The 12,234-nt window shown below is 39.6% G+C and overlaps 1 protein-coding gene across 10 annotated transcripts in view; it reads left to right on the forward strand.

Moving 5' to 3' along the window:
* Window positions 1–10,506, forward strand: part of N4BP2L2 (NEDD4 binding protein 2 like 2) — a 95,144-nt gene extending 84,638 nt beyond the window's left edge. For 6 of the 10 annotated variants that reach the window (XR_011378848.1, XR_011378849.1, XM_002720588.5 and 3 more), the window contains 4 exons: window positions 646–2,372; window positions 5,834–5,919; window positions 8,317–8,361; window positions 10,322–10,506. Coding sequence is in view for 4 of the 10 variants with exons in the window: in XM_002720588.5 (XP_002720634.3) it covers window positions 646–2,372; window positions 5,834–5,919; window positions 8,317–8,340 (1,837 nt within the window). In the remaining 6 variants the exon portion in view is untranslated. Of the gene's footprint in view, window positions 1–645; window positions 2,373–5,833; window positions 5,920–8,316; window positions 8,362–10,321 lie in introns of those variants that run through there. The other 4 variants (XR_011378846.1, XR_007913737.2, XR_011378845.1 and 1 more) reach the window with 3 other exon arrangements.
* The last annotated feature ends 1,728 nt before the right edge of the window (window positions 10,507–12,234 follow it).

The raw sequence follows: 12,234 nt of genomic DNA on the forward strand, positions 1-12,234 counted from the left end.
TGGGTTGGAAGTGTAGCAGCTGGGACACAGACTGATGCTCATATGGGTGGTGACTTTATCTGCTATGCCACAATGCTGCCCCCCAACCCCCGCCGTGTACTCATCTTTAATTTACAAGATTAAAGTATCTCTTTTTTTAAAATTTAAAAAAAAATTTTTTTTGACAGGCAGAATGGACAGTGAGAAAGAGAGAGACAGAGAGAAAGGTCTTCCTTTTGCCATTGGTTCACCCTCCAATGGCCGCCGTGGCCGGTGTGCCGCGGCCGGCGCATCGCACTGATCCAAAGCCAGGAGCCAGTTGCTTCTCCTGGTCTCCCATGCGGGTGCAGGGCCCAAGGACATGGGCCATCCTCCCGGGCCATGGCAGAGAGCCGGCCTGGAAGAGGGGCAACCGGGATAGAATCCGGCGCCCTGACTGGGACTAGAACCTGGGGTGCCGGCGCCTCAGGCGGAGGATTAGCCTATTGAGCAGCGGCGCCGGCCAAAGTATCTCTTTTTAAAAATTATTTTAAAATATAGTAAATGCATATAGAACCCCTTTTACAATGATTTTTGAGTCTGCACATTAATATTGTGATGCTATAGTTTGCTAGTATTATACAAATACTTACATTATGCTTTTTCATAATTCTTTTTTTATTCCAGAGAAAGAGTTATGAAGAAAACAGGGTACACATTCTGTAAAACCAAACAGAAGAGAAGCAGAAAAAGAAAGAAAAAGCAGAACAATGATAGTAAAATCGTAGAAGAAAACTCACTTGAAACTTTAAATTATGTTACACCAGGAGATCAAGACCCATCTCAAAGCGAAGAGGAAGACTTGGGAGAATCAGGATGTCCCTTGACTGGTGATCTAGGAAATGAACTACAAGATTCTGTGAGTGGCTATAAAGAAAAAAGTTGGAAATACACAGATCCTGAAGACAGCTTTCCAAATGTTACATCTGTAATTGAGTTGGACAACACACCAGAAAATCACCTTCCTAAGGAAGGTGATGACTTATTTCCAACTTTTTTATCAATGCCAAATCAAAGTTCTGCTACTTGTCCAACAGGGACTCAAAATCTTTCCTGTGTAACAAGGGATGACTGCTCTGACATGAAGGTGGAAGAGCCTATTGAGAATAGGCACACCCTGGCATCAAAGATCCAGGACCTATTTGCTGAAACCCCAAGCTCATTTATGCAGAAGAGAGAGAGGATAGATAAAAGTCTCCCAAATGAACCAATTCTGTGCCATCAACATGGATCTAGAGCTTTGGATGAAGCTTCAGTAGAGGAACAAAGAGTACATGCAACTCAAACCAATTATTGGGCTTTTTTCACAACTAACTTATCTGATGAATTACAGCAGGGCTCTGATAGACAACCCAATTTTGGTAGCTGGCCTGAGGGACCTCATAAGTTTGTATGTGAGCAGAGAGCAAAGAAACAAAGATCGCGTAAACAGGCCTGCCCTGACAGCAGAGAGCAATTGATTAAATTGATTTCCACTTCTGACGGAGCTTCAGAAACATTGACAGGGGACAATCTACCAGTAGGAAATGAAGATTTGCCACCTCCAACTGAAAGTGTAGGTTCATTCATAGAAACAGAAACCAATGTCTTTATAAGTTGCTCACCTCACCTGGATATCCCAAGGAGTGCCTTAGGATCAACAAAGAATAAGAAAGAGAGACAGAAAAGAATTTTCAGTTTGGCACCAAACTTTCACATACTAGAACAGTGTCATATAGATGAAAAACAAAGAGAGGAATGTGACCTGTTCACCAAAAACCACGGACTAAAAATAATATTGGGAGGAGAAAAAGATAGAATTTCAGAAATGAATAACAAAGAGGAAGATAAACAAAAAATTATAACCTTTGATCATCAACCCTCATGTTTTCACCTTGATGTAATCAAAGATTCCCCTATAAATATTGGTGGACAATTTTATTCTCATTGTCTGTCATTTAGCAGACTAAGAGACTCTGTGTATTTTTACAAAAACCCTGTTCCTTCTCTTGTGCTATACTACATGGTTAGCTCTTGGAAGACACCTTTTACAAACAAGAGACCATTTGTGACTTTCAAATCTCAGACAAGAGTAGGTGATAAACTAAAGGATGTAGGGTTTATTTCTTCCGAAATGTTAAGTAACCAGCCTGAAAGTTTGCACTCTCTGTGGGTCACTTCTGATCTTTACTTTTTAAATGAAAGATTTGGTGAAAAGCTGAAGATATGGGAAGAGTCTAAGCCATTACAGTGCCTACCAGCTGAAGAGATTCAGGATGTAGCAAACCCTGGCTTTCATTCCCTTGGGCTACCATTATCACAAGGATTTGCCTTTCAACTAGTAAAGCTTTTTGGATCTCCTGGAGTTCCAATGGGTAAATTGTTTTTTCATTTTTATGAAAATAAAAAGTCCAGTATAATATATGCATGTAAATTTCTGAGGTGTTTCTAATTGGTCTTAGTGGTTTCATGTGGTTTATTGATCTCATGATGCTTTTCAGCAATGCAAGTAAGGACTCATAGGAAGCAGTACTTAATATTTTTTATTTTTGAAGATTTATTTATTTACTTGAAAGAGTTACAGAGAGACAGAGGAGAGACAGAAAAAGAGAGATATCCTCCATCTTCCTTCTGCCAGTCTAATCCCCAAATGGCCACAATGACCAGGGCTGGGCCAACCTGAAGGCAGGAACCAGGAGCTTCATCTGAGCCTCCCACATGGGCGACAGGGACCCAAGCACTTGGGCCTCCTTCTGCTGCATTTCTCAGGACATTATCAGGGAACTATCTCAGAAGTGGAGCAGCCAGGATACAAATCATATGGCATTGCAGGTGGTGGCTTTAACCAAGATCCATATCCTAGAATTGCAAGGAGAATGTATTGTGTCATTTTGTGCCACTTTTCTGGAAGAAAAGCTCACAGATTTAGTTAGCATCCTATATGGGTCCATACCCCCAAAAGAATAACAATCATGGCCTTAGATTGGCACCAGGAAGCATGAAAGCACTGGTGTGAAAAGATTATAAATTTCCTCCTCTCACTTCCTCCTTTACAGAATTATCTTAATCAACAATGATCAAGCATCTGTTAATTAAGCTTCAGAATGCTTTTAAAAGGAAATAGACCTCATGCATCAAATAATTTATCTTCTAAATGGAGAGACAAGACAAACACAAGACAAAATACAGCAAATAGTAAATATAAATGACGATCTTATGAATATTTTATGAGTAAGATTAGCAGTACTACAGGAGTTGTTGAAAAAAATATAGGGTTATGATTTTTTTGGGATGCTTTCAATACGGAAGTGAATTATAAGCAGTGTTTATACAAGGGATATGTATGAATGTGGCTTGAGGGACTGGCACTGTGTCATAGCAGCCTATATGGGTGCCAATATGACTCCCAGTTGTTCCACTTCCCTGCTAACGTGCGTGGACAAGAAGTGGAAGATGGCCCAAGTCCTTGGGCCTCTGCACCCAAAGTCAGAGACCCAGATGAAGCTCCCAGGCTCCTGGCTTCAGATTGGCCCAACTCTGGCCATTGTGGCCATCTATAGAGTGAACCTGTAGATGGTAGATCTTGTTCTCTCTGTCTCTCCCTTTATCTTTGTGACTCTGCCTTTCAAATAAATAAATAAATCTTTTTAAAAAATGTGTCTTGAAATAAAAGCAAAGGAAAAGGTTTTGCACTTGGAAATAGCATGTTCTTGAAATGGAAAAGGAGGAAGCTGTAAGTGGGGGTGGAAGCCAGTTTAGCTGGATGGCACAAAGCAAGCTCTGGTGTGTGGTTGGCAGTGATCTCAAATGAATTCTAGTGTTAGGTGCTGTGTAGACACAGAGGGATTTTAGGTAGGGCCATATATATGCCTTAAGAAACTACTCATGATGAGAAGAATACATGAGTATAGGAAATATATTTCTTGAGATTTGGTATAGCTGTGTGTGTATGTTAATGTTTGGACTAGTATATATTTAGATATTATATAAATGCATATATATATGCTTATACTTACATGACAATATAAATTATGATGCATGTAATAGAGTTTTCTTTTCATCTAGATCCCCTTTACTAACAGAGATCTCAAATTCCTACTTTAACATATCTTTAAGACCAAACTTTTTAAAATAATTAATTAATTAATTTTTAAGGAATACAAATTTCATAAATACAACTTTAGGAATATAGTTATTCTTCCCACCATGCCTGCTCCCATACTCACACTCTCACCCCTCCTACTCCTCTCTCTCCCCTTCCCAGTCCCATTCTCCATTAAGATTTTCTTTCTTTTTTTTTAATTTGACAGGTAGAGATAAAGATAGTGAGAGAGAGAAACAGAGAGAAAGGTTTTCCTTCCATTGGTTCACTCCCCAAATGGCAGCTATGGCCAGTACTGCGCTAATCCGAAGCCAGGAGCCAGGTGCTTCTTCCTGGTCTCCCATGCGAGTGCAGGGGCCCAAGCACCTGAGCCATCCTCCATTGCCCTCCCGGGCCACAGCAGAGAGCTGGACTGGAAGAGGAGCAACTGGGACTTGAACCCAGTGCCCATATGGGATGCTGGCGCTGCAAGCAGAGGATTAACCAAGTGAGCCACAGCACTGGCTCCAAGATTCATTTTCAATTAACTTTGTACACAGAAGACCAACTCTATACTGAGTAAAGGTTTCAACAATTCGCACACACCTGCCTACAAACAAAAAAAACTGTTGGAGAACTACTTTTACAGTTAATTCTCATAATACAACTCACTGAGGACAGAATTCCTGCATGGGGAGTTAGTGCACAGTGACTCCTGTTGTTAATTCAAAAATTAATACACTTATGTATGACATCAGTGACCACCTGAGGCTCTTGGCATGAGCTGCCTAGGCTGTGGATTCCTTTTGAGTCCACAAACTCTGTCAGTATTTAGATAAGGCCATAAACAAAGTAGAAGTTCTCTCTCCCATCAGAGAAAAGTACATCCTTCTTTGATGGCCACTTCTTTCTACTGGGGTCTCACTCAAAGAGATCAGAGATCCTTCATGAGGAACATTTTTTGCCACAGTGTCTTGGCTTTCCATGTCTGAAATGCTCTCATGGGCTTTTCAGCAAGACCAGGAAGCTTTAAGTGCTGATTCTGAGGGCAGAGTGATACTTAAAGTGATTGTCATTCTATGAGTGTTCTATGTGGACTGCTCCCCATGTCAGAACATTCTTTCCTTTTTAATTCTATTATTATTACCTGACACTTGATCCTATTTATATGATCATTTTAACACTTAATTCTACCTATATGTTCACTTTAATACTTAATATAATCACTTTAACAATTAAGATGGCATTTCTACCACGCGTCTTAATGGGATTGGGGTCCTATGACAAGTTTTTAAACTGTACCTTGGAAGTAAATCCATAGGAATGTATACAGAACTATACAGCTTTATGGTTACAAACTTCCTCCTCCTTTTATTCCCACTCTTCTTTTTTACTGAGATCCATCCTCAATTGACTTTATACACATATGCTTAACTCTGTTAAGTAAAAAGTTCACCAAATATTATTTAAAAAACAAACATAAAAACCTGTTCTTCAACAGCCAGACAAGGGCAGCTCAAATCATCCCTTCTCAAAGTGTCAATTTAACTTCTGCAGATGTTGTTTTAGGTGCTCTCTTAGTTCTCACAGATCAGGGAGAATATATGGTATTTGTCCCTTTGGAAATGACTTATTTCACTAAGACCAAACTTTTAACATTACAGTGGTTTAGATATCATGTTTGCATATTTTCAAATTTAGGGTGAAATTCTGTGTGCTGTTATAGATAAGATTTTTTCCCAATATTTTTCACAGAATCACTGCTGCCTGATGACTATGTGATCCCCCTTGACTGGAAGACACTCAAGATGATTTATTTGCAGTGGAAGGCATCAATAGAGGTACATTTTTATTGATTAAGAAGAATGCCTTTATTATTTTTTTTTTTTTAAAGATTTACTCATTTATTTATTTGAAAGGCAGAGTTACAGAGAGGCAGAGGCAGAGAGAGAAAGAGAGAGAGAGAGGTCTTCCATCTGCTGGCCCACTCTCCAAGTGGCCACATCGGCTGGAGCTGTGCCTATCTGAAGCCAGGAGCCAGGAGCTTCCTCCAGGTTTCCCAGTGCAGATGCAGGGGCACAAGAACTTGGGTCATCCTCCATTGCTTTCCCAGGCCACAGCAGAGAGCTGGATCAGAAGTGGGCAGCCAGGAAGTGAACCAGTGCCCACATGGGAGGTCAGCACTGCAGGCGGCAGCTTTATCCACCATGCCACAGCACTGGCCCTACCTTTATTATTTTTTAAAAATTTATTTTTATTTATTTGAAATGCATAATGACAGCGGAGGGAGAGGCAGGTAAAGAGATCATCCAAGGGGCAGCACTGTGGCACAGGAGGTTAGAGCCCCTGCCAAAAGTGCTGGCATCCAATATGGGCGCTGGTTCGAGTCCTGGCTGCTGTACTTCCAATCCAGTTTTCTGCTATCACCTGGGAAAAGTAGTAGAAAATGGCCCAAGTCCTTGGGTCCTTTCACCTACGTGAGAGACCTGGAAGAAGCTCCCGGCTCCTGACTTTGGATTGTCTTAGCTCGAGCTGTTGTACCTATTTGGGGAGTGAACCAGAGGATGGAAGACCTCTCTCTCTCTCTCTCTCTCTCTCTCTCTCTCTCTCTAACTCTGTCTTTCACATAAATAAAAATAACTTTTTTTTAAAAAATGTTGATTTATAAAAGAAATAAAAAAGATTATCCATCTATCGTTTCACTCCCCAAATGGCCATAACTGCTGAGACTGGGGCTGGGCCAAGCTGAAGCCTAGAGCCAAGAACTCCATCCGTGTTTCCCCTGTGGGTGGCAGGGGCCCAAGCACTTGAGCCATCCTCCACTGCTTTCCCAGGCACATAAGCAGGGAGCTGGATCAGTAGCAGAGGAGCTAGGTCTCGAATTGGCATTCCCATATTGGATGCTGGTATTGCTGTGCCACAACACCAGCCCCTAACTGTTACTTTAAAAGTAAGGTTGGAGAAAATTTGTTCATCAAATTAACAGGGTGGTGCTATAACACTGACATTAAATTAGAAAAGGGATGTACATGGATGGATGCATAATAGATGTGAGTTTTCTTTCAATTAGTCCCAAAAAGAAAGTTTCATTTAATTCTCTACTTTTGTTGCAGTTTATGCAAGTCTAGGGGCCCACTGTGGGTGACTGAGGTGACCATTTTAGGAAGATCATTTATTTAATATCATCTTTTGTCTAGCCCTCAGTCTTATCCTGTTATGAGAGAATAACAGCTACAAATTAGGTTCATATTTACTTGGCTAGGAATACCTCATTATAGATGCAATATGTTGATTCATAGTGAAAGATATGACTGCTTGAAGGACTATTCATTTTCCCAGTAGCTGGAATACTGACTTGGATAGTTAGAAAGATGATAGCTAGGAGGCTGGTGCTGTAGTGTAGTGGCTAATGCTGCCACTTGCAGTGCTGGCATCCCATATGGGCACTGGTTCAAGTCCTAGATGCTCCACTTCTGATCTGCTATGGCCTGAGAAAGCAATAAAAGATGGTCCAAGTCCTTGGGCCCCTGCACACCCACATGGGAGACCCAGAAGAAGCTCTGGCTCCTGGCTTCCAATAGGCCCAGCTCCAGCCGATACTGCCATCTGGGGAGTGAACCATCGAATGGAAGACTTCTTCCTCTCTGCCTCTCCTTCTCTCTCTGTGTAACTCTGACTTTCAAATAAATTAATAAATCTTAAAAAAAGAAAGAAAGAAAGAAAGATGATAGCTAGAACTCTGGAAAGCCTACCCAAAACATAATGGGAGGGAGTGGCTGGGGTTTTGTTCATGTTAATTGATAGTGATTTAAATGAGACCAGGGAGAATGCTAGGGGTACATCTCGAGAAAATAATAATGAGTTTAGTGAAATGTTCTGGTCTTGTATTTTAGAACAGTAGTTATTTCTTAATTGTTCATATAAGTAGAGCTGTGGGAAGAGTAGACTGGTTGGTGTGTCCACAGAGTAAAACCCAGTACACATTTTCTAACTTATTTCTCCTCTTTCCCATGGAGACCTTATTCCTACACACATGCATACACACACATAATCAGTTTACACTTAGGCACACAATCAGCAATACCTTAAATGTTCCGATTGACATTTAATTCCCTAACTTTGTTGTGGTTGTAATATTTCTTTTGTTGTTTTAGGAGTGTTCCTATATGAACAGTGCAAGCTTAATCCTACTGCCAAACAGTAATCATTGTTTTATGTATTTTCATTATAATTTCTAGAAAAGACAGAAGAAGATTGATTAAAAAATGAGAATTCTTTGAAATGTAAGTACAACTTATTCTCAAGATCTCTGTATGATAAGGAGGAACTGAATGTTGACAGTATTTGGTTGTTATAGCTCATAGGTACCACAACTGAAAAATAAAATATAAAAAAAATGTAGCTTGTTCCCATGGCAACCCTATGTACTATTGCACATGTGATTTTTTAAAATTTCCTTAAAACGTAGATAATTTTGTGAGCAATAAAGCCTAGATTGTAGATCCCAAATCTATGTTACCACTTGATTGTTTAGAACGTATTTTAGAGCTTTCTGCCAAAACACAATATAGGGGAGATTTTCCCCTTAATATATGATGAGGGCTGGGAAATAGAGATGTAGGCTCTGTTTAAATACTCTGTTAAAAGATTATCCAGGAAAAGAGGTAAAACATATCAACAAATTCATGTTATATTATCACTTGACATTAAGCTGACATTAAAATAAACACATTAGACTTTTCCACCAAATGCCTAAATTTTGAAAATAAACACAGCTGCTACAATTTCAGGGTATATGTTTCTGCATTTGATAAGAATTGAATGCACTCTGCTTTTACCATATGTTTTCTCTCTTCATTTGAACTCTTATTTCTAAGAATACCCTGTTTCCATTTCCCAATTAGAAATACATGTATACTTAGTAAAAAATATTTTTGTTTTAAATCTGCTTCTGCTGAAAGGAGGGGAGATGAACAGATCTGGGAGAAGGGTTTCGAGATTTGGAAGGATCATTAGAAAATACAGAATGAATATGGTCTAGGAAGAGCTAAGAGGCCATGAGGAGTCCTGGAGAAAGGAGGTGAAGACACTTATTCATTTGTCCAGCTAAATTTATTGAATATCTCATGGCAGCCATCGCTCTGCACACGGAGGATACGAGCAGTGAAAACCTGGCTGCCCTTGTGGCGTCTGTGTTCTAGGAACTGAAGTTGGGAAGAGAGTGCATTTCCTTTCTCCCATGTAGTAGGATGCCAATATAAATAGCATGCCACTAGCATGGATGCATGTAGCTGTGGCCCACTCAGGAGTCTCTGTCTGCTAAATTTGGGTGTTTTGTGTCAAGGACACTTTTGGGGCCATAATATTGGTCTTTTCACAAAGCAGTTTGTCCCTAATTATTACTCTCATCTTGTCAGGCATTTCATGATTGTTGAAGTTATATGCAGACTTTTTTTTTTCTTTAGAATTATATTAAAAAAGGGCCTTCTTGTAGCGTATTTGCCATAAGGTACTGACCCATGTGGCCCAAGAAGTAAACAGACATTTTTAAAAAGAAGAAACTGGCAGGAGAATCTCTTTGGCTCTGGGAACCACATGGCCCTGCCTGTTTTAAAAGTTGCCAGGCATTTAATATTGCTGTTCTCATTTGTGGAGGTGGAGTAGAGTTTGAGAAACAGGACCAGTTCTGGTCTTAAATTTTTACTGCCTGGCTTTGTGACCTTAAAGCAATTACCTTCTCTGAGCCTTAGTTTCTTTACCTATAAAAAACAAATTTATAATACCAACCTGTCGTGGGGATATTAAATAAAGATTAAATGAAATAACCTATGCAGAGTACTTAGCATAGTGCTTGAACAATAATAGACTCTAATTAAGACTTAATTCTCTTCTCTTAAATCCCTCCTTGGGCTAAAGCATTGCCTTTGAGATAACCCCTGGCAAAGCAGAAATTGTATTTCTAGAAGAGGAACATATTGTTAACACATTGCATTAATTAGTATATTTGTTATTAACTTTTGTGATGTAAATAGCTGGATCCTTAGGGAATGAGATAGAACAAGTTTTAATTAGGGACAGGAAGTTGGGAAATGTTTGGGGAATGGGCTCTTGCATGAGGTAGGACAGGCAGAATGTGGACTGAGGGAATAATGCTAAGAGGAGTGACAAAACTAGGGCAAAAAAGACTGGAAACCTGGGAAGACTGTTTCATCCGGATTTGCCTGGGCTTGTGTTTGCTTGTAGTTGAGTTCTGCGGTCTTTCAGAGCTGCTGAAGATCCAGATCATCGTGAAAATTTGTCAGATGCTCAGTGCCCACCAAGGGAGCCTCTCAGGATATACTTATTGGACACCAAAATTAGTTTGGATAATCTGTTAACCATTGTTGATAAGTTACCTGAATAATAAAAAAACTCAACGGAAGAGGTAACAATTTGTATGTTTTATTGTCTAATTTTGAAGATGTTTGCCATAACTTTAATTTATTTCATAGAAGAAAATCAGGTACCAGTAAATCTGAGTGGCCAGTTTTTAAAATTGCATCAGCATCAGAAGGGTAGGCCTGTTGTGGGTGTGGAGGACAGGTTCTTGGAACCTCCAACAATGAGTTGAATGGAACTCCCACAGATAGCAAGTACAGGCAGCAAAGGTTATTATAATAAACAAAGCATACTCCACAAGGCAAGTGGGAACTGGCCTGTAAAAAGAACTCAGCTTGCGATCTAAGAAAGACTCAGGTCAGAATCTCCTCCCAGGGCCACAAAGCAAAAGTACATGTACTCCATAAGACCATAGGAGCGAGCCTCCGAGAAGAGTTCAGGGCAGTTTGTTTGGACTGTTAGTTTATAGCCGGATTTTTAAAGAGGGGAGGTGGAGTCATTGCCAGGGAGATTTTTGCCAGATATCCTGGGTGTAGGTACGCAGATGTCTTGGGCAGTGAGATATCAATGGGGACTTTGGCTGGTGGTCCTGGGTGGGAGGTGCTGGCATCCTAGGCTGGCCTTTATCTCATCTAAGCAGACAGGCAGTCTTTAAGCTAGCTGCTTTTCAGACCAGTAGAACACTTTTCAAAACCAGCAGAACAAGCAGTTTTAGTTTTTATAGCCTTTCGAGTTTTCCTTCTTTCTCGTTTTCCTGGGACCTTTGCTACCTCCTGCTTCATGCCCTTGCATTCCATGTATTGGTCCATGATCCCATTTTTAGAATTGTGAAATCCAAAAAGCTCTGAAAATCAAATTTTTCCCATTAAATTGTTTTATTTTGGTAAAATACAAGGATACTTCAAAAAGTTTGTGAAAAATCGGATTAAAAGAAATTTATTTTGGTGCTGCAAAAATATTTTTAAACCCATGTATACAAGGAGTCTTCAAAAAGTTAATGAAAAATACATATTAATACATATTATGAAAAAACTATGCGTGGATTTCAGAATTTTTGGCACCAAAATAAGCTTTCAAATAAATAAATATTTAAAAATTATTTATTTGTGAGCTTTTTCAAGTACCCTGGATACAAATATAAAACTTGCCATCTTAACTAATTTTAATTTATTAGTAGTACAGTCATAATATGCTACCGTCACCACAATCCACCTACAGAACTTTTTTCATTTTGTAAAATTGCAACTCTGTATCCTGTAAGCAGTAACTCTCCCTTCCCTCTTCCCTCTTCCCTCTTGCCCCTGGAAACCAGTTTACTTTTCAAATAATTATGTCATTGAAACTCAGCTGGGAGCCAGAAAGAAGAGAGTTTCATTTTACTCTGTATTTGTTTCACTTGGTGTGCATTCCCATGTTAACTGTAGAATATGTGTTGGATTACCAGGGCCTGCCCCAGATCCCACTTGGAATAAGTGGTGACACATGTGTTCATGTCATGTAGTCCCTTGAACAAATGAGCCAAGAAGCACTTTCCAAGTTGTGAAGCATATCTGCCTTTCAGGATTTTGGCTAGAGACTGTGGGACCTGTACTATATTGGAAGTTACTTTTATTATTTAGTTTTAGTTTAGTTGTACTTAACATATAAAAATTCATATTTGAAAAATTTAAATTAAGGTGTGAATGCCTACTTCCTATTCAACATGTAGACATTTACTTAGCACCCTATTTTCAGAAAGGGAACCCACCTGGGCTATCTTTCCCTGCTCCTGGCAGATA

The sequence above is a fragment of the Oryctolagus cuniculus genome, chromosome 9, assembly GCF_964237555.1.
Source record: "Oryctolagus cuniculus chromosome 9, mOryCun1.1, whole genome shotgun sequence".
In the NCBI taxonomy this organism is placed as follows: domain Eukaryota; kingdom Metazoa; phylum Chordata; class Mammalia; order Lagomorpha; family Leporidae; genus Oryctolagus; species Oryctolagus cuniculus.